Source organism: Monocercomonoides exilis (genome assembly GCF_001643675.1).
Source record: "Monocercomonoides exilis strain PA203 chromosome Unknown scaffold44-821271, whole genome shotgun sequence".
NCBI classification, from domain to species: domain Eukaryota; phylum Preaxostyla; order Oxymonadida; family Polymastigidae; genus Monocercomonoides; species Monocercomonoides exilis.
This window is the reverse complement of record NW_027150589.1, coordinates 656,900-678,071: the sequence shown is the minus strand read 5'-3', so window position 1 is coordinate 678,071 and position 21,172 is coordinate 656,900. Positions and strand designations below refer to the sequence as shown.

The 21,172-nt window shown below is 34.2% G+C and overlaps 3 protein-coding genes across 3 annotated transcripts; all 3 read right to left on the bottom strand.

Moving 5' to 3' along the window:
- Positions 1–409: 409 nt before the first annotated feature.
- On the bottom strand, positions 410–10,755 carry MONOS_7610 (uncharacterized protein). Its single transcript, XM_067877951.1, has 4 exons — positions 10,514–10,755; positions 10,326–10,465; positions 9,787–10,245; positions 410–9,696 (listed from the first exon to the last, which is right to left on the bottom strand). Exons 1-4 carry the CDS (start codon positions 10,719–10,721, stop codon positions 1,027–1,029), a joined length of 9,477 nt encoding a protein of 3,158 aa, XP_067721983.1. The 5' UTR covers positions 10,722–10,755; the 3' UTR covers positions 410–1,026.
- A 4,365-nt stretch (positions 10,756–15,120) lies between these two features.
- Positions 15,121–17,137, bottom strand: MONOS_7609 (uncharacterized protein). Its single transcript, XM_067877948.1, has 4 exons — positions 17,031–17,137; positions 16,838–16,953; positions 16,274–16,770; positions 15,121–16,221 (listed from the first exon to the last, which is right to left on the bottom strand). Exons 2-4 carry the CDS (start codon positions 16,950–16,952, stop codon positions 15,418–15,420), a joined length of 1,416 nt encoding a protein of 471 aa, XP_067721982.1. The 5' UTR covers position 16,953; positions 17,031–17,137; the 3' UTR covers positions 15,121–15,417.
- Positions 17,138–18,877: 1,740 nt separating this feature from the next.
- Positions 18,878–21,159, bottom strand: MONOS_7608p2 (uncharacterized protein; the record flags this gene model as incomplete). Its single annotated transcript, XM_067877947.1, has 1 exon — positions 18,878–21,159. The coding sequence occupies one exon, from the start codon at positions 21,157–21,159 to the stop codon at positions 19,252–19,254; it is 1,908 nt and encodes a 635-aa protein (XP_067721981.1). The 3' UTR covers positions 18,878–19,251.
- Positions 21,160–21,172: the final 13 nt, after the last annotated feature.

Here is a 21,172-nt window from a genome sequence, read left to right as displayed (position 1 = left end):
CAAAAAATCTATTAGACAAAACCACTTTTAATTCTTCTCCATCCATTTTATCCATTAATTTGTTCATCTCAATAATTTTATTTTTTTGTTCATCTTCTTTGCAATCTTTAAGCTCAGAAAGCAATTCTTCGATAAATATAAAAAAATATAAAACTACAATTTAATTACAAAAATTAAATTTCGTCACACTCTTATATTCCTTTTTTGTCAAAGACTTTTGAATTAAAACAAAATTTCGGCAAAATGTCAAATGAAATACAATTCATTTTCGTTTGTATATCGCAAAACATGTCATATATAAATAAAAAATTAATAATCATTAAACTTTTTCTGTTCTCTTTTGCATCAACAAATGAAATGATGATATTCTTTTCATTATGGTTGTATGGTTATTTTTATGAATTCATAATATTGCGTACTTTTGCGTGTTCTGATAATGTCAACTTCCAAAAAAAGTGTTGTGAATAATTTATATACAAAAAACTGAAAAGAGCGAATGATGAATGAACAAAAAATCATCAAAATATGCTGATGTGGAAATTCATAAAACATTTATTTAGCTCAACCAAACAAAAAATTTTCATAAAACAAACTTAAAATATTAAAACATCCAAGAAAATCAACATAAATTCAAAAAAAAAAAAGAAGAAGAAAGAAGAAAATCAAAAATAAACATTATAAAACAAAAAAATTTCCAATTATTTTCTATTTTTTCAATATTTTTTCCAATAAAAAACGAATCTGGAAAAGCATTAAACAACAATTGAATAAAATTCTTTTCCAGGATCTGTTGCATTCAAAATACTTTCTTTGGACTCATTTTCAGGATGTTTGAAAATACTAATTATATTTTAATAAATTCATTTTCCAATTCCTTAAAAGTTGTTTTCCTAATATTAGATTGAAAAGCTGATTCGAAAAATTTGACTTTGTTGAGTCAGAAGAAGTTTTCTGAAGAGCAAATTTTTGAACCTTACCTTCAACATCAAAATCTTGTAGAAATCTCAAGCAAAAGCAAACTTCGGTTTATTTGTGTTCCAATATATATTTTATTTGATTAATAACAACTTTAGTAGTGTATGTTTCAGGCTTTGCTTCATCATGACATTTCTCCGTTTGATTAGAAAAATCTGTTAATTTTGCTGCCTCGCTCACATTCTCTCGAATGCCTTCATCATCACATAGAAACATTTTTCCAATCTCTTCTTCTTCTTCTTCTTCTTCTTTTTCATGCTTCAAACATGCATCTCCTCGAAATGCATCACATTTGTCCCAAAGACTCCCTTCTTTCAAGTCGACTCTGCAAAATGCAGCCAAGAAATACAGAGCAGCCTTTCGATGGCTCAACACAGGCGAGAAAAGCAAGCCTGTGTAAGAAAACGGAATTCCGCTGTCAAACAAATCGAGTGTGAAATCGTGGAGGACAGACGAAGGCGTCAGAAAGGCATCAGATATTTGAATGTTGCAGTTTATTCCCCTTTCCAGATTTCCAAGCGAAACTGATGAGGAATTTGAGCAATGCATTTTTCTGATTTCTTTCTCGGATTTCTGTTCAACCAGACGCTGATACAATTCGTCTCTTTTCATTTCCTTCGTCAAAACAGACACTAAAACATCTGTAATCATTGCAATTATCTCAATCCTGCCATTTTTCGCTTCCTCATCCAAAACTTTTCTCAAATGCTTCAGAACACCACAAGGACCAAGAAGCACAACAAGTTCATTGCCATCTCTCAATTGACATTTAAATCCTGAACTTCTTTCACAAATGCCACTGATTCCATTTTTAGTTGGTTCATTCTCAATCTCTGTATCATTTGACGAATTCTTTTGATTTACATCAGATTTTGTACCTTTGCCATCAGAAAATTCTGAAATATACTGCTCTCCCCCCTTTGCGGCGTTCAATCTCCTTTCAGAGCGCTTAGCTGCCTCTTCCTCTGTTGTTTCATCAATCAAGCAAATCTTCAGTATCTTCAAAGCAATCTTCACAACAGACTGTGCCTGTGATTGAAGTGCATCAGTCAGCGTTGACAGCAACAGGAATATTGTCTGCTTCATTGACTTAGCAACAGAAGGAATCTTTTTGAAGCGTGTGAATGTGTTTGATGTTAAAGAGTGAACGCATACTTCATCAGAAGGAGAAGATTTACTGGAATTGAGATGTGATTGAAGAGGTAGTGCATTTGAAGATTGAGAAGATGGCAATGAAGAGGTAGTATTTGGTAATTGTGCTGAAGAATTAACTTCATATCCTCCAAATGAATCAGTCTTCATGACATACTCTGTTTTATCATCAACTTCAGATCCATCAACTTCTTCACGTTTGATTCGCAACTTTCTTTTCACAACGTCATCTTTCATTGGATCATCCAACATCAAACATTCTCTCAAACAGAATCTGATATAAGGAGATTTCACTGCTTCATACAAACACCCCAGTGCTTGTTCTGCAGCTTCGGCCAAATAAGTCAATTGGCGAAGTCTGTATTTTTCTCCATTGGTATCACGAGTTGAAGCTTGAATGTTTTTATAATCATCCATTTCTTTCATTTTCTGTTGCATTTCCATCAGATTTAGTTCATTTAGAACAGAAGACGCACTGGCAAGAACAGGAATGAACAGCCCATCGTCAAAGAACTGCCTTCTTGGTTGAGTATTTCCAGAATTCGACAAGGCGAATGACTGGAAAGTTGAGAACAAAGGCAAATTTGAGCAAAGTGAATGATTCTTTTCAGATGAATACTTTGGAAGTGTTGGTGTTGAGTTTGGCTCAGATGATGTGATACAATCTTTTCCTTTCGTTTCAATTCTGTTTGTATTGTTTCCCAAAAATTGACAATAAATGGATTCTTTGCCTTCAATTGTGCTGTTTAATGAAATTTCCTCAGCTTTCTTGTTTGTTTCAATTCCAACAAGTTCATTCCATCGTTCACAGTCCATATTCTTCAGAACCAAAGGAAATGGTGATTTCTTGCTTTTGTTTTTTCTTTGAGCATTCTTTGGAAGTTGAACAGATTCATTTACAGGAATATCAGATGAAATCTGATTGGCTTGTTTTGATTCATCATGAAAAACAAAATCATATTTAGCGTTTTCCGAAGAATTCTCACAAACTCTTCCGTCTTTTCCTTCAACTTCTCCTTTTTCTTCCTTTTCCTCTTCATCATCCTCTTCTTCCTCTTCTTCATTCAACAAAAACTGCTTCAATGCCTTGAATGCAATCCCCAGCCAATGAAATGTGAATGAACGGCAGCTGAAAAGTGATGTTGCCACAAAAGTCCGCTGCGGTTCAGCACACAACAAAGATTCCTGTGCAGAAAGAATGTCGGAATGAGGAAGAGGATGAGAAGGAGAAGGAGAAGAAGAAGAAGAAGTCGATCTGTAGAAGAACGAAGAGGAATTCGAGCTATCTGTAGATTCTGTGGTTGCAAAGGAAGATTGCATATTTGTGCGTTGAAGCAATGAATCAATTTCATTGGAAGAATAAGGTTGTTTGTTGCTTTTGTTCATAAAAGAGGCAAGAATTGGCTGTTTTGACAAAGAAAGGCCATTAGAATTTAGATCAGATGAATAATTGAATGAAGTTTCAGTCTTCAATGCATCATTCAAATTATCAGAGGAATTTCTTTGAGAAGCAGATGGCAATAAATCAGCCGCACAAGGAAGTGATGAAGAAAGCAGATTGATTGAAGAAGAAAGTTCTGTTGAAGACACTTCTTCATTCAAACATCTTGTTTGTTTGCTCACGTCCACAAATTTATCAACAGGATGAATAACATTTTCATCTGAAGCGCAATTTGAATTTGCCTTTTCATTCGCATCAGCACAAACACTCTTCAATTCTGAGCTATTATCTTCCATTTTCATTCCTTCTTCCAATTTCATTTGGCCAACTTCTTCATATCCATTCCCCAATCCACATGAGTCAAGTTCAGCTGATTGAGAGGGAGAACAATAAGATAGCAATGACGAAGAAGTTGGAGTTGTTTGATTCAATTCACAATTCGAATAATTGCAACAACAACCTTCTTTTTCATTCTTTTGACTCATTTGAGAGAATTTTGGGAAAAAAGGCGAGAAACGAAGAGAAGGAATGAAAGAAGGGTTGAAACAGAAAGGAGCATCTGCTGCTTTTGTGCCGAGTGTCAATGAAACAGGCATCAAACAAGAAAATGACTCATTCAGAACATCAGATGAATGCTTGTTGAATGGAAGAGAAGGAAACGAACTGGCTGTTTTGGATGAATTCGAAGGAGAAGCAGACATTTGTTGCTTTTCTGAGTCATTAAAGTTAAGAGGAGGTGAAAAGAATATTCGAGAATTGCCATTTTCATTGCATTTTGTCTCTTTCATAGAAGACTCATCCAGAAAAGAAGACAAAGTTATGTACTTTGAAGAAAGATGCCTTGAAGCACACAAATTTCTTTCTTTTGAACAAGAAGCACTGCAGTTTTCATTCTGTTTGTGACTGAATGGAGAAAATGACTCAGAAAGCTTGCTAACAATACATCTTTCCATCAGACTCAATCGATTGTTGCTTAAATCCTTCTTCTTCCTCTTCTCCTCCGACTCCTCTTTTTGTGTGGAAAGCAAAGATGAAGCAAGAATATTGCCATTCTCAGGAATATTCGTATTTTCAGTGCTATTTTCATTCAAATTGTTGCATTTTTGTGTCTTTGTCTTTTCTCTTTCTGAGTAAAACATCTCATTTTGAGTGAGAATCAGCTGAAGAAACACGTTTTGAGGAAAGAGCCTTTCTCGACAGCGATCTTCATTGTCCAGAAGAGGAATGACTGAATTAGAGGGAGAAAATGTGAGAGAAGAAGAAGAAGATGAAGAAGAAGAGGAAGAAGAAGAAGGAAATGAAGGAAATGAAGAAGAAGGTGAATGAATAAACTGTGTTGTGTTGAGTGGTTTTAAACAATTTTGTGAGTTTCGATGAGAAGAAGGTGTATGAAAAGTGGAACTACGCAAATGAGTGGGTGTTGAATGATTGGAAGAAGGAAGAAAAGAAATGGAAGAAGAAGAAGAGGAAGATAATGAAGAAGATGATGGTAGCAATGAAGAAGAAGAAGAAGAAGAAGAAGAAGAAATGAAAGAGGAGGAGGAGGAAGAAGGTATTTGAATATCTTTTGTTTGTGCTGCATTTCTTTTTGATTTGTGGAGTGGACGAAACAGACGAGAAACTGTGAATGAAGAAGATAATGAGTCAGAGTTGGAAGAAGAAGGAGTAGAAGAAGGAGGAAGAGGAGGAGGATGCGGAGGAAGAGGAACAGAAAGAGGAAGAGGAAGAGGAGGTGTGGAAGCAGGTGCAATAACATTCGGAGTCAACACATTTTTCTGTGAAGATGAGTGTTCAACTGAAGGGGACAAGTTTTTGAAAGAAAGAGGAGAACGAAAAGTTGGCGATAAAGTCAATATTCCTTCTTCTTCTCTCAAATTTTCTGAATTTTTTCCTGTTTTTTCGTCAAAATCGATCGAAATCTGCTTCAAAATGCTGATTTTTCTGGCTCTTTTCCACAAAAGCTGGTCATTTTCAGCTGAAAATAGGGTATTTGGATTGGGAAGAGGGTCGCAAGAGAAGGAGAAGAGAGAAGAAAGAGAATGAACAGAAGAAGGAGTGTTCTGAAGAGAATGCTGACGAAACGGAGAAGAAGGAAGAGAAGAAGGAGAAAAAGAGGAGGAAGAAGAGGAAGAGGAGGAAGAAGGAAAATGAGAATTAGGAAGTTGTGAAGGAGAAGAGAGGAAATGAAGAGGAGGGGTTGAAGGTGAAGATTGAGGGAGAAGAGAAGAAGATGAAGATGAAGAAGAAGATGATGATGATTCTAGTTTATTGTTTGAAGAAGTCGCATTTTCTTCTTTTGTTGAGTAGAACACAACATCTTCTGCTCTGATAACTTTAACATTTTCCAATTCATCTTCATTTTTCTCACTTCTTTTACTCATTTTCTTCGGAGAAATCTGTTTTTCATTGAATTTCCCTTGTTTTTCGTTTCTTTTGTGTTCTCTTTCTCTTTCTCTTTCTCTTTCTCTTCTTCTCCTGCTTCTCTTCTTCTCCTTCTCAATCATCTTCCTCTTTTCAATCTGTCTCATCCAAATATTCGCCATTTTTTCTGCATTTTGCCTGTTTTCTCTGTGTTTTCTTCTCATTTCTCGCTCATCCAACGAAAATGGCTCTTCTTCTCCCATCAGAAATAAGTCATCTTCATCTGAGGAAGAGAATTTCATTGGAAAATCAATTTCTTCTGATGAATGAGAAGAAGTGAGGTTATTCAAATTGGAAGAAGAAGGAGAAGAAGAAGAAGTCAATAATGAACTAATAATCATGTTATTTTCTTTCACTTCCATTTTTTCTTTCCCTTCTTTCTTTTTCTCCTCTTTCTCCTCTTTCTCTCCGCTCATCCCCAAACACCCAGCAGAAGTATTCAAACTTTCCTCTTTCTTCTGATTCCCCTCCAATTTGAATGCAACAATTCTTCTTTTCCTTCTCTCCTGGCTTGTTTCTGACTGCAGCGCCATTCTCTTCTCTTCTTCCCCTCTCAAATCTGCCTTCCTCTCTATCGACCTCCCTCTTCTCATTGAGGAATATTTCACTTTGTTTTCCTCTTTTTCTTCATCTTTTGATTGAATAAAGGTAGAATTAGATAATTCTTTTGTTTCTTTCTCTCTTTCTTTCTCTTTCTCTTTCAGTTTTCTTTTCTCTCTTTTAGCTTTCCTTCTCTGAAACAGTTCATAATTTCCTCCTTCTCTTTTATATTCATCCGACATTATTTTCATTTCCTTCTCCTTCCCTTTCTCCTTCTCTTCCTTCTCTTCCTTTTCCTTCTCTTTCTCCTCTTCCTCCTCCTCTTCTTCCTCTCTTCTCTTTCTCTTCCTCTGGAATTCATTCAGAACTTCCTCAAAGTTGCTGTTTGTGTCTGAATCTTCAAAATAGCCAGGCGGAGTGACAAGAGCTTCTCCATCCACATTCAATGGAAGAGGAACAGAAAGAACAGAAAGAGGAAGAGAATGAGAAGAAGAAGATAACAATTGAGAGGAGGAGGAATAAGAAGAGGAAGAAGAAGAAGGAATAAAATGATTCATTTCTGTTGATTTTTCCGTATTTTCAGCTGAATTTTGATAAATTCTGTTTTTATTAATCAAACCTGCTTCGTTCAATAAAATGTCAGACGTTCCCTCGAAACCTTGTTTTTCTCTTATTTCTCTCAGCTTTTTCTGAGAAGAAGGAGAAGAAGAAGAAAAGGGAGAAGAAATGGAAGAAGAAGATTTTTGAGGCATTTTGAGAGAACGAGGGGTGTGTTCAATGCAACGAGGAGGAGGAATGTTATTGTCGATGAAGTGATTGACTGGAGTGGTTGATTGAGGAGGATGAGAAGAGGAAGGAGGGAGAGGAGGAAGAAAAGAGGAGGAGGAAGAAGAAGAAGATGATGACGATGTTAATGAAGAAGAAGAAGAAGAAGAAGAAACAGAATTTGATTTAACATTCACATTTGGCAGAGGTCTGCTCACAACCGGAGTTTTAGTGCGAGGCGGAGGAGTGAATGAAGAAGAGCCTTCAATGAATGAAGGAAGACAACCTGTTTTATTCAAATAACAAGAATTTCTAAGTTCTTCTTCATTTTCTCCGTTTTCTCTTTCTCTTTCTTTTTCTTCTTTTTCAGAACAAACAGAAGAAGAACGATGCATCTTTCTGGGTGAAATTTCAGCAGAAGCAGAAAGAGAACGAGAATGTCTGAAAACACAAGGGAAATGAAGATTAGCTGAATTCTGAGGTGTTTCTGTGTGGAATGATGAAGTGGAGTGGGAAAGAGAATAAAAAAGTGAATGTGAATGAGAACGAGAAGAATGAGAACGAGAAGAAGAATGGCTGAAGGGAGAAAGAGATTGAGAACGATGTGAATGAGGCTTTTTGGCTTTGTTGGGATGTTTGAGGGAAAAAGCAGATGTTTTTGATGTGGAAGAGATGAGAAAAGAAGAAGAGGAAGAGGAAGAGGAAGAAGAGGAAGATGAAGATGATGGATTGCTTTTAGAATATCTTCCAATAATTTCTTCATTTCCCATCGAAAGACGAGGCAATCTAATGAACGAGCCATCAAACACAGCATCATCAGCATCAACGTTCTCTTCATACAACTTCAGAGAACAAGCAGAATTCATCTGAATTGGCACAGAAAGCATTCTTTGTGGCTCTGGTCTAGCCAGCTTGACACATCCAATCTTCTCGTTCTTCTTCTCATTCATTTTTTCATTCATTTTCTCCTTTGAAATCGTCTTCTTTGTCAATTGAATGGAATGTGTTTCATCAGAAACAGAAGGTTTTACGTGATGAAGAGGCAATTGTCTATCTGAAACAAACATCCCATTCGAAGAATCAGACTTTTTTTCATTTGAAACTGATTTTTTCTCTGAATGTCTACAGAATGAATGAGGAAGAGGAGGGAGAGAAGGAAGAGAAGGAAGAGAAGGAAGAGAAGGAAGAGAAGGAAGATGTCTAATTGACTGATCAGATGTTCCATTTGTCTTTTGTTCTTTGCTTCCTTTCCTTTTCTTCTGCTTCAACTCCATTCGAGGCAGTGGCTGTGCATATGGACTGAATGAAAGAGAAGCAGCTGATGAAGAACCAGAAATCTTCTCTTTGATTGCGCTTTCTTCGATTTTCTTCTGCTTTCGGGTGTTTTTTGTAGGCCGGCCAGCTTTCCCGGAAATATTCAATGGGTTCAGAGGAGTTTTTCCGGTCGGGTTGAAAAATTTCTCCGAAGATGGTTCCATCTGTTTTCTGTTCATTTTGCTTGAAAATGAAATGTTTTGTGCTTTTTGCAAGTTGTTTGAACGAGCAGCGATCAATGGAGGAGTAACAACTGGATTAGGTTCATACAAGCAATCAGCAGAAGAAAGAAGTCCAGTTGAGGAATTATTAAATCCATCTTTCTTTTTGCCCTCTCTTTTCTGCTTGTTGAATTCAGCTTCTGCTATTTTGTTTGACATTCCCCATTCATCTCTTCCTTCTCCTTCTTCACAATCCGTTTTCTTCGCTTCCTTTTCTCCTTCTTCTTCCTCCTCCTCTTCCTCTTCTTCCTCTTTTTCTCTATCCTCTTCCACATCAATTGTCGGCAGCTGTCTTTTGACTGTGTTCCGAGCGGGTGTCTTGTCTGGAGAGAGAACAAGAACAGCAGAAAAAGAAGAGGACTGAAAAGGAGGAGGCGTCACTGGGAATTGGGGAAGACAATCACAATGAAAAGATGCATTGAAATGATAGGGAGAAGAAGAAGTAGTAGTAGAAGTAGTAGTAGTAGTAGAAGAAGAAGAAGAAGAAGAAGATGATGATGATGATGATGATGATGATGATGGTGATGATGAAATGGAAGAAGAAGAAGAAAGCAAAGATGGTAATGAAATGTCTGGAAGGGGATGAGGAAGAGATGCATTTATTTGCACAGGCTGCGCACAAGCAGAAGCACAAGCAGAATCATCGTGTAAATCTGATGCATTTTCATTTGCCTTCTTTTCAGTGTCAATTCCACTGTTTGTTATTTGAGCTCTTTCAGCATGATCCATTTCACTTTCTTTCGAACGACTGCCCAATTCATCGCCTTTTGATAAGAAATTGCACTTTCGGTGGCTCAAATGAACTGCAGGCGCATAAAGCACAATGTCGCATGCTCTTGTTATGAGGTCAACAAGTACAGACAGAACCTGACAAGATTATTTCGTTTGTGAATGAAAAATAATTCAATGTGTGCGGAAAAAAGATAAAAAAAAATCCATTTAAGAAAAATGAAATACCTGGTGAAATAATAGTATGCTTCTTCTGTCTCCAGCTGCAGTTTCTTCGTATTTAATAGCATTCATTTTAAGTGTTTCTTTTTCTTTTTCTCTCTTTTGGAATTGAAATTCTGGCATTTCTATTGAATTAATTTTCTCAGTTGCCTTCTTTTGTAGCATTGAAGCAACTAAATTTGAATATTTCAACAACTTTGCTTCATTTAACTGTTCGCCACAATTCAATAAATCTGAAGCCAAATATATTTCTTTTTCATTTGTCGAAATATGATTTTGATTTATCCTTTTAGGAACACACGAAGTCATCAGCCAAAGTGCTTCGGTGATCGTAAAGAGAATAATTTTTGACTGTGGTAAAACGCTTTTGGATAAGAATTCTTTTGAAGGAATGTTGTGGAATTTCATAGATAGTAACTTTTGAGTCAATGAGATGAAATCAAGAGCAAATATTTCAGTCTTAATCTGGCAAGATAATTTGAAAAAAATGTCATTTTGAAAATAAAGAAAATAAAAATTTCTTTAGATTAATATTTTAAGAATACCTCTGAAATTTTATGCTGAAAAAAACGAGAGCAAAAAATATCTTGGGGAAATATTTCTAAATTTTTGAAAATATATTCATCTAAATGACTATTTTCCATCAAACCTTTGCAACTATTGTATTTTAAGGGATTATGTTTTTCTTAATAAACTGAATTAGAATTAAAATCAAAGCAAAAATAACTGCAACCTTTTCCACCAATACTCTCAAAATGAACAACTGAAACAGCTTTGTGCTCAGGTTGCTCCAACACGTATTCTTTAGAATTGAAGCCGCTTGAAGCATTATCTTTTACGTCTTCGAAATTAAAAATGATTGATGAATCAATTTTAATGTGTTCTTTTAAATGCAATTCTTGATTGTCATGTTTTGATTCCTTGTTCAAAAACATAATCATAATCAATTTGATGAAAATTTTTTGAATTTATTTTTCGTCTTGTTATAGTGGGAAAGAATTTGACTGGATACATTTATAAAAAAATTTTTTATTATGGATCTGATTTAAAAAAAATCTGGTTGAGAAATACCATGAAAAAAAATTCAATTAATGCAATTGGTAAAAAGAAATTTGGACAAATCTGAGTGATGCATCGTTAATTATGTTGCAACAATTTTCAAAAAATAGAGTTCATGTCTTTTTTTTTTTTTTTTTTTTTTTTTTTTTTTTTTTTTTTTTTTTTTTTTTTTTTTTTTGAGAGAAGATTATTTTATTTTTTCGATCAAAAATTATACCTCTGTGACGTGACAAGTTATAAAAACATTTGTCTGTCACAAAAGAAAAAAAAAAATAAATAAAAATAAAACAAAAAATAAAAAAAAAAATAAAATAAAATTAAATAAATTTTATTTATTAAAAACAAAATTATACGAATGATAGAAAAATCTTTTAAAAGTTTTATAAGGAGCTTAGGAAAAAATTTGTTGATAGCATCTGCAACATCTGGTTGTTTTTTCTCTTTTGTCGGTGATCGTCAATGACTATCACTGACAAATTGTGACAAAATAATTCTTCAGCTGACATTTCCTGTCAAAAAATATATGTTGGGAACTTGAACTTTTTTATTTCAAATTTGATTTTTTCAAAATAATAAGAATTGTTTCATGTAGATTTTCAATTTAATTATTGTAGTAATTAAGAATTGTGAAATCGTTAAAAATGACCATTTTTGACAAATCATAAATATCTTGTCGGTCATTTTGTCACTATTTCAATTTTTTTTTGTCATGTCACAGAGGTTAATTAAAAATATGAAACGAAGTGTTTTTGAAATGAAAAAAGAATAATTTTATTTGACCGAAAAGGGTATGAAGAAATCAACAGAACATTTTTTATTCCCGTTAAAATAAACGATTTGATGAGTAATTTTGTTGATGTTTGGAAAAGTCAAAAATCATGACAAAAAAGATCTAGAAGGAATTATCTAGTGTTTGATTTCTCCAGTCAAACTGTTTTTGAATGACCTTGTCAAGTTGTTTCTTTGTAGTCAGATCTCTTGCCTGATAATTATTCCAAAACGATATTTCCAACTGAATTTTTTAAACTTTCATTTAAGTTAAAATTTTTGAAATTTGAACTTTTTTCGGAGTGTTGATTCTTCAAATGTTTGATTTCTTTTGAGAGGAAATGTTCATTGTAAAGACTAGCTCATTGTTACTGTTAAAAAAAGACAATGTTCTGAAACATATTCATGATGAATATATTTTTGAAAGGAGTTAAATCTTTTCAGTGTTCATTTATCAATAGTGATAGTGAATTTTCAAACAAAAAAAAATTTGATCATGAAAATATGGTTTTTGAAATTATCACCAATTTCTTCTTTTATGCTTTAGAATTCTTTTCTAAAATGGCATAACTATCTTCTTCTTCAAGATATTGTTTGAAAATACAGAAAGAAATAGAAATAAAAAAAGAGTCAAGAGTCTTCAAGAGATAACAACCGAAGAATTGAATTCTTTGAAATGAAGATGATCTTTTTTTGATGCAAGTGCAGGAATATAGGTTGGTGTTTCAATTGGAAACCTTCTTTTATAAGAACCTAATTTTTGAAAAAAAAAAAAACAAAAAATACAGAATCAAATAGAAAAAATAAACAAAATTTGTGTCTAACAGCCTTCAACTTTTCTTTTTCCTGCACTTTTATCTGCAAAAAGATCTCCTTCGACATTTTTAACGTCATCGTGAAAAATTCTTCAATTAACTCTTTTCTTCTTTGACTTTAATGGAAGAGTTTCTTCAATGTTTTTTGTTTCTTCTTCGGCTTCAGAACATCATGCTCTTGTTTGAATAAAAAATATCTATTCACTATATTTCTTAGAAAGCTTCGTTTGTGAGCAGTTTTATGAAAAAATCAAAACAATATGAATAAACAGGCAACAGAAATGAGGAGTATTTATGTAATTTTCGTAAAACTGGCCCTGACGATGGAAATAATACGAAGTTTAAATTAAAGGTATTCTCCATAACTAATGGTGGAAATGCAGAGTGAATGGCTTGAAGAATGAGATCTGTCAAAGCCTTTCTGATAAATGAAGCAGTTGAAAATTGCAGGATTTCTATTAATGAATTTTATTCTGTCTAAAGAACAGCAAACACACCTCAATCGAGAGGATGAAAAATATGTGTTGTGTGAGGAACAAATGTGATGATATCCACATTCGATTTTATAAATTTTCTTCAAATAAAATGGTTTGCTCATGAGCTGTGCTAATCTTTGAATAACAAACATCTCTCTTCTGGTAATTCCATTCTTTTCTTTCTATCCAATATATCTGTAAACTGAACATGCAAAGAGTATCGTTCGAACATCAATAGTTTATCCAACTGTTAGTATTAATCGACACATCAAGCGAAGGAGATATGGGGGAAAATACGGACTTTCAAGCTTTTTATGCACAAAGCATTTGAAAATTGTTTCGCTCATAACTTTGTTTCGCTTTCTTGGATTTCAAAATAAATATGATTTTCATATCCGTAAACAGGTATCATTGAAATTAAAACAAAAAGTTTTCCAACATTTCACGAATGTCAAAAAATAGAACCATTTTTATAATAATTTTTGATCTCAAAAAGTCAATGAAAAGTGCATTATTTTTCAATGAAAATGCTTGAAGCAAAATATTTTGCCCCATATCAATGAAGAAAACTCATCCAAAAAACTGGAACTCGGCCAAAGAACAATTTGGGTTATAGAAAAGCCAACTGAGACAACAGCGGCCATAAGCTACGCGTTTCGCACTCTCGAATGAGGAAGGCAATAGGCTGAAGGAGACTCCGAGGATGTCGAAACAAGTTTTTGGCAATTATCAGATAATCTTGGTGATGTTTCATCCACATGAAAGATCAGCTCCTGTCTGTATTTGTGTTTCAATTACAAATCATTAGGCATTTCATGTTTGGTTTTTAAGCATCCTGGCAAGATGCTGCAAGACGTTTTGAATCCAAAATATTTGGCATTTGTTATTTCAATACGGGCTGATTTCGCAAGAAGGAATAAGCCGCAGATTATGAAAATTTTTTTGGTGAAGCATCTTCAATAATATCTGACTCTTCATCTTCTAAAACATTTTCAATCCAATTCGAATCAAATAAATTGAAAATTGGGACGGAATTCTTGCATTTGGGTCATTCTTTTTGAAAGCATATTTTTTCATTCAAAAATTTCGGTCCAAAAATTTCTCTTGAATACAAGAAAATGAACACTGAAAAGTGCACAGACATTTTCAAGACATATTCATCATTATTTCAGATCATACATTTATATTAAAAACAGTTGTTATAATTATATCATCTGAATACAAAAACACTTCCAATTGACAAACAATCTTTTTAATATCAATTCCCCGAAAAAAGATATGATTTCAAAAATAATGACCCATTTATAAAAAATTCAATGATTTGTTCCAAACTTTTTCTTCAATCGAATGATTATTATTCTGCATTTCTTTGCAATATTAAACACAGAAATAGAAAAAATCGAAAAAAATCTTTAAAAGAATAGTGTGGAACAAAATTCATAAAGCAAAAAATATCGGCCCAATTAGAATCTTCTGCAAACAGATTCTTTCGTTTTTTTCACTGTCAGGTTCGTTCAAAACTTCGCTTCAATTTTTATTACGTCTGAAATTATTTCTTTTTTTACCTTGCGAAGCAATGATTGTTTTCCCATTTTTGTAACATACGTGTTTCATTGAACAGCCTTCATAACATGAATGGGAGTTTTTTTTTTTTTTTTTTTTTTTTTTTTTTTTTTTTTTTTTTTGAAAATTCACCGAAGTTGATGGAATCCACAAACCTGGATTTTCCGTTCAATAGAATTCGCTCCTTTCTCTCGAGTTTGTTTTCATAAATGCGATAATCTATTAACGCCTTTTCAGCCCGAATGTTTCTTTTCCCTTCTTCAGCTTTTTTTATGGATAATTGTGAAAACAAATCAATACTTTGGGAAATGACAATAAAATTACTTTTTTGAACAGCTAGATGACATAATAAGTTCAGAGACAGGGAGTATTTGCAATTATGTAATTTTTGTTTGTTCAATTTGTATCAAAAGAAAGTTTCTTTCATTTTTTTCAAACTACAATTTCACTGATAAAAAAAAACGTTTTTTTCCAATCAAAAAAAATGCATTTGTTCCTCCACTGTTGTTAAGCATAATTGTGCGAACAAATATTCTTTGTTTCTTATATGACATTTTAAAGTTCACAAGGAAATTGAAAAAAGGCACCAATAAAAACACCAACCTAATTCATTCAACAAAGCTTCTTGATGAAAATAAAATTATTGAAAATAATTTTCATTTTTCATTTTTTGAAAAAGGAAGCAAAAACTTCATTTCAAAAAACTCTTTAATTTTTTATTTCCCACATTGTTTTAAAAAAATAAAAAGAAATGAAAAAAAGTTAAAATTTGGAGTTACGAAATAAATAACATCTCATTTTCTCGAACATTAACATCAAAAGATGAATATACATCAAACAATTCAATTTAAATTTTCAAACGAAAAAGGCTGCAATCGCCTGTTTGCTAATGAACGAATTAATTTTCAAAGAAAAATGAAACATTTGAGTTACAAAATCAAATGAAAAGAATATGGTCAAACATTCACAAAATAATCTGATATATTTTTTGATATTTCGGAATAATCAACACTCAACAAACAAATTTCTCCAAAAAGACTCGCAATAATATCTTCAAATCCTTCTTCTTCCATCCTTTCGAATAATTGCCTTTTCAACATTTTCCGTTTCGTTTCTTCTGCTTCATAATCCTCCTTTTCTTCCTTTTCACCGTTCTCCTCGTCTTTCGTTTCTTCATCTGAATTTCTTTCCAATCTTCTTGAAATATTCAAAAAGAAAATCAAAATATCTCCCAAAAAGTCTTCATCAAAAGTTGATTGCTTCATTTCTTCCAATAAGAGACCAATAACTCCTCTCTTCTCCAATTCTTCAACCTTCACAACTCTTTTTTCTGATGCTCTTCTTAATAAAACAAGGCACAGACTGCTTATATCCTCGTAATTATCCCTTGATGCTCGAAATACCTGAACAACGCTGCTGATAAGCCCAGAACATTCTTCGTTCCACAATTCGCATGAGTCAATGAAGTCATAAATCTCATCGAGCCATCTCCTGATTATTATCTCTTCTTTCGCTTCTCTTCCCTCTTCTTTTTTTCTCTTCCAATCCATGCACTTTATCAATTCTTCCAATACTCTTCTTGCTTCTCTCACAAAATGAAGCTCATTCACAATTATATCTTCCAAATTTCTTTCATACAGAAATCGGATAATCAACAATTCCCAACCCAATTGATACGACCGTTGAGTCAGATTTCTGTGTTTCTGATGATGTTGGATGATCTCTTTGATTTCATTCAGATACAGTTTTTCTTCCGCAAACTTTGAAAAAATTAAAAAAAATTTAAAGAAAAGAAAAAAAAAATGCTCATACGTAATATGCATAATTGATCAAAGCCAACAATGCTATTTCCACCTCTTTTTGAGTCTCCTTATCTTCCTCTTTCTTCAACGCAACTTTCAGAAGGCAAGGCGCGCAAATTGAACGCGATTCGTCTGAATCATATTCCGCGTTCAGAAAAACATAGCTTTCGCACAGATCTGTAAGAAATTTCTCGTTCTTTTCTTCTTTATTCTTCTCATTTTCATCATTTATCATTTCTCTCATTGTTTCGCTCAACGAGAATTCACTATTTGGATAAGCATTAACACTTTTTAATTCCCTGATGCAACATATGTGTTTCAATAGCACAATGGCATCCCCCCACGTAATTATCTCTTCTTCTACCATTTGGTGCAATTTTTTTTGTTGTTTTTTTGTCAGAATTATTTTAAATTCTTCTTCATCCATTTCTTCCACAAGCTCGTTCATTTCCTCTATTTTCTGCATTTGTTCTCCTTCTCTGCAACATTCCAGTTCATAAAACAATTCTTCAAAAAACATTCAAAAAACAAAAATCTGTTCAAAATTGTTCAATCCAAAAATTAAATGGTAAACTTGAAAACTTCTCGGTTCTGGCCGTTCTCACAACATCGTCTTCAGAACTATCATCTTCAAAATTATCGTCTTCAAAATTATCATCTTCAGACTTATCACCATCGCATATGATCATTCTGATTGTTGCAAAAAATAAACAAAATGAAAGGCAAATCTTGATTATCTCGCAAAATTAAAATAACTCCACACAAACTGTTAAATTTTTGCTTAATAAAAAGAAGCGCAAAAGTAATTGAAACAAAATACACAAGGATTAGCTGTATGAGGCTAGAAAAGGAAATCTTTTGTTTCTTTTTGATCAAAACCAACAGTTACATTAACTGAGGCATTTTTTTCAAAAGACGTTCACTTTTTGAAATACAATTTTTACGCTGAATGGAATAAATTGCCCATTGAAAAATAGTGTTTTATTGAAAAGAAAAATAAACCAGGCAGACAGAATGAGTGAAGGGAACGTATTTCGTGATTATTTGTGAAGAAGATTGAGACAAAAAACAAGAACAGACGATGCTTGCAGGTTTGGAATGTTTTGCATATTGTCGCATTTTGAATTCATCAATATGTGGATTGATGGATTTTGAAAGAAGAGAAGAAATGAAAATTTTGAAAAACAATACAAATTAAAAAAAAAGCACTTCGACAACGAAAACATCCCAATCAACTTGCAGAGGATCAAGGTCCAATGCTTCAGTTTCAAAATAATCTTATACCATGGAGAAAAACATGAATATCTTTTCTGTTGTTGCAGGTTGGGATTCACAAGTTTGGTGAAACTGAAACATTGAAAGAAACACATGTATTTCCTTGGTTGTTATTGGAAGATTTGCTCATGCAAGATCATTTTTATTTCTGTTGAGCTGAGATTTGGAGAAGAAGGAGGAAGGCAACATTTCCATGAGACGCACTCAAGAAACACAACAGCAAGGCAATTCCTCTTCATATGAAAGAGAGAATGAGGTTTTCGGATGAAAGTGATTTTTCCTGAATCCAACTTAAGTTGCATCAGAAAGAAGAGGAAGACAACAATTTTGTATGATGTTTTTGAGGATATTCTTTTGTGTTGCTGCAATCGACCGTTGGAAAGTTTGAGTGTTTTCCATTCATCTTCAACGAAATCAGCCAAACGTTGAGGCATTGGAAAAAATTCCAGCTGCTCAAACATCATGCATATCCTTCATCTTTCAGCAATCAATTCCGACACAAAAATGATATTTTTTTCATTCAAAATCGAAAAAGCGTTCAGATATGTTCATAATTGAGCATCTTTCCAATTGCCTCCAATGCTCCTCAGGTTGTCGAATTTTCACATTGAGCTGTTCATAACTCTTTCAGTTTTTGCGTCCATTTTTTCTCCCCTTTTCTTTCTTATCTTTTCATTTTTTTTGAACTGTTGAAATCCAAAATGATCACGGAAAGAAAAAAAATGAAAAAAAAAGTTGAAAGTTAATTGCATTCTTTCAGCGATTCAGAAGTCTAATTGGTTTTTTTTCCCTTTCTTTTCTTTCTCTTTCTCTCTCTTTTTCATAACCAACTATTCAAACGTTCCACTGCAAAGCCACTCTCAACTGCACAGATCCCAGCATTGGGTGTCACACGATGGCCAATGAAGATTTCACACTCTTTCTATGTTAGCAAATCTGTCAGAATGTATTGTCCAGTGCCTGTGATCCGACAGAAGAAGGAATTTCTGGAAAGTTTAGAAAGACAGCTGAGCGAGTGGAGGAGAGTAGAGGAAAGGGGTGAATTATTAAAAAAAAAAATTGAGAGAGAGAGAGAGAGAGTGACATCAATTATCACCATATTTCAATCACATGATAATATTCAAGTCTCCAAAAAAGAAAAATAACTGTTTTTTTATTTGTAAGTCAAGTTTTTTATTTAAAAATAAACCTTATTGCTTCAAATGACATTGCATAATTTCACATTTGCTTTCAATAAATATAGTTAAATTAGGATATTGTATGGATGTTTTTGTGAAGTGATTCGGCAAAAAACTAATCAATCAAATGGAAATACAAACATGCATCCACCAACATAAAGCCATTTAAAAATATTTATGTATCAAAATACAATAACTCGATGAATACATAAAGAGAACATTAAAGAAAACATACAAATACACATACAAACAAACAGGCACATATTTTTCGAAAAGTGAATTACAAGATTTTCATAAAACATCAAAAGAAAACATAGGAGACAAAATACATATAAATGTGAATACACAATTATAATCTAGATGAAAAACATGTGTGAAAAATGAAAGGAAGACTTTTCTCAAGAATCACAAACAAAAGATTCTGAAAATCAATGGTTTCCAGATGCATTTATGACCATCTCTCTTCAGTATGTACCTCAACATAAAAACATTTCATTCGCCTTTCTCATTTTATTTGTTGATCCAAAGAAATCTATCATTCCTCAGCATTTGTGCTTTCACTCTTTGCTTCTAAAATGATGATTCTTCCGCTCTTGTTGATTGTGTATTGGCTCGATCTCAAGGAAGTCACGTCAATCGCATCTGACATCGTTATCATCGCTGCACCTGCTGGAAAACGCTGAATAAACTCTCTCTTAAGATTTGGCAGCGATGGTCTTTCTGATGGCTCAGCTGACAGGCATTCCTTCACCACCTCTTCAAGACTCGACTGCTCATCTCCCATCCTCGGCCTCTCCCCACGAACAATCTTGTCTCCTGCAATCACAGCCTCACACTCCCCAAACGGAATCTCCAGTGTCAAACATTCCCACAGCATCATCCCAAACGAGAATGCCACTGACTCCTTGGTTGCTCCCATCTTCCTCTTCATCTGCAGCTCTGGCGCCTTCCATCTCAAACACTCATTCCAGTTGTCGGGCTCATCCTCAAACGCTGATGAGGGAAGAGAGTCACTATCATCTTCATCACTGGCAGATGTCACAATGGTTGAAGAAGAGATGGATGATGAATCTGACTCATCATCTGACGAGCAGTCGGAGTGCATCACAATGCAAATAACCATGTGCTCTGAGAAGAGAACAATGTGCGGGCTCAAATTGATAAGTGATTGAAGAGGAACTTCCATTTCATCAAACGAGTGGAGCGCCAGATTAGCCACCCAGAACAGGATCTGGGCAGCTGTTTGCTCTCTTTGCTGAAGAGTGCCAATCGCCATCTCTTTCTTCTCATTCCTTCCATGCAGCAGCATGAACAATGAATCCCTCAAGTCCACAATCAGCTTCTCATGTGGTGATGAGCAAGCAATTGCATCCACCAGATTCGACATCGATGAGGTGGTTGGACAAAGATCCTCCCCACGAACAAATGTGGTTTCTGTGTCTGTGGGTGAGATGGATGGTGACGGTGATCTCTTCCTCATCTCTTCTTCTTCTTCTTTCTCCAGCACCCATTCTGGGATCTTGTCCGAATCATTTCCAAGAAAATATTCAGTAGATCCACTCTCAACCAACAAATAGTCTGAAGATTCCGAGTGTGCCATCGTCTTCACAAACACTCTCTTCTTTGCATTCTCTTCATTCTTCTTTTTTTCTCTCCTCCACTGCGCCTCTGGTGACATCTCCATCGTCACCATCTCAATCAGCTTCGGATCTTTTCTGATGTTGTCATTCACAATCTCCTTGTATTTTTTCGCTTCTTCTTTTGCCTTTCTCCATCGAATGGTCACAACAATTGACACAATCAGAACAATCAAAAACAAAACTGCAAATACCACAACAATGATAATCCAATAAGGCACTGTCTTGTTTCCTCCTTCAACAATCCTTTCGTTTCCATTTCCCTTTGCTTCACTTGCATTCTTCAAAACGAATGGATTTGTTGATGAAGGAAATTCTGTATTCCCAAACAAAATACACACACACACCTCAACATCATTTTCACAACCACTGATGAGATCCTTTGTCACACTTCCATCAACTTCTCTTTCTGACAAAAACCCATTTCTGTCGAAATCATGTTTTTCAATCTCTTTCTCTTCTCCCTTCCTCTTCACAACTGAGAATGACAGATTGCATGGAACAAGAAGCATCCCTTTGAACTTCAGCTTCATTCTATCTGTCTCTTCTTTTGCTTCCACACTCTCCAGCACAGGAATAAAGAATGATGAATCCCTTTCTGAAGCAATCCCTTCAAAGCTGCACCCTTCATTCAACATCCAAAATGATGAATTTGGCAAAACTCCATCTCCTCCTTTCAAACTCATCACTTTCAATGCTCCAGAATTAGAACAGATGATGTTTCTTCTCAATGATGGATATTTTTCAATGAAAGGATTGTTGTTCTCAAATCTTCCATCATTAACAGTCATTTCCCCTCCACTCATTGTTATTCCACCT

Coding starts and splice junctions, on each gene's coding strand:
- MONOS_7610 (XM_067877951.1), bottom strand. CDS start 10,721: ATGATTATGTTTTTGAACAAGGAATCAAAACATGACAATCAAGAATTG. Junction 10,246..10,325: donor TTCAGCATAAAATTTCAGAG/GTATTCTTAAAA, acceptor TTATCTTGCCAG/ATTAAGACTGAAATATTTGC. Junction 9,697..9,786: donor GCATACTATTATTTCACCAG/GTATTTCATTTT, acceptor TAATCTTGTCAG/GTTCTGTCTGTACTTGTTGA.
- MONOS_7609 (XM_067877948.1), bottom strand. CDS start 16,952: ATGATCATATGCGATGGTGATAAGTCTGAAGATGATAATTTTGAAGAC. Junction 16,771..16,837: donor CAGAACCGAGAAGTTTTCAA/GTTTACCATTTA, acceptor TGTTTTTTGAAG/AATTGTTTTATGAACTGGAA. Junction 16,222..16,273: donor TGATCAATTATGCATATTAC/GTATGAGCATTT, acceptor ATTTTTTCAAAG/TTTGCGGAAGAAAAACTGTA.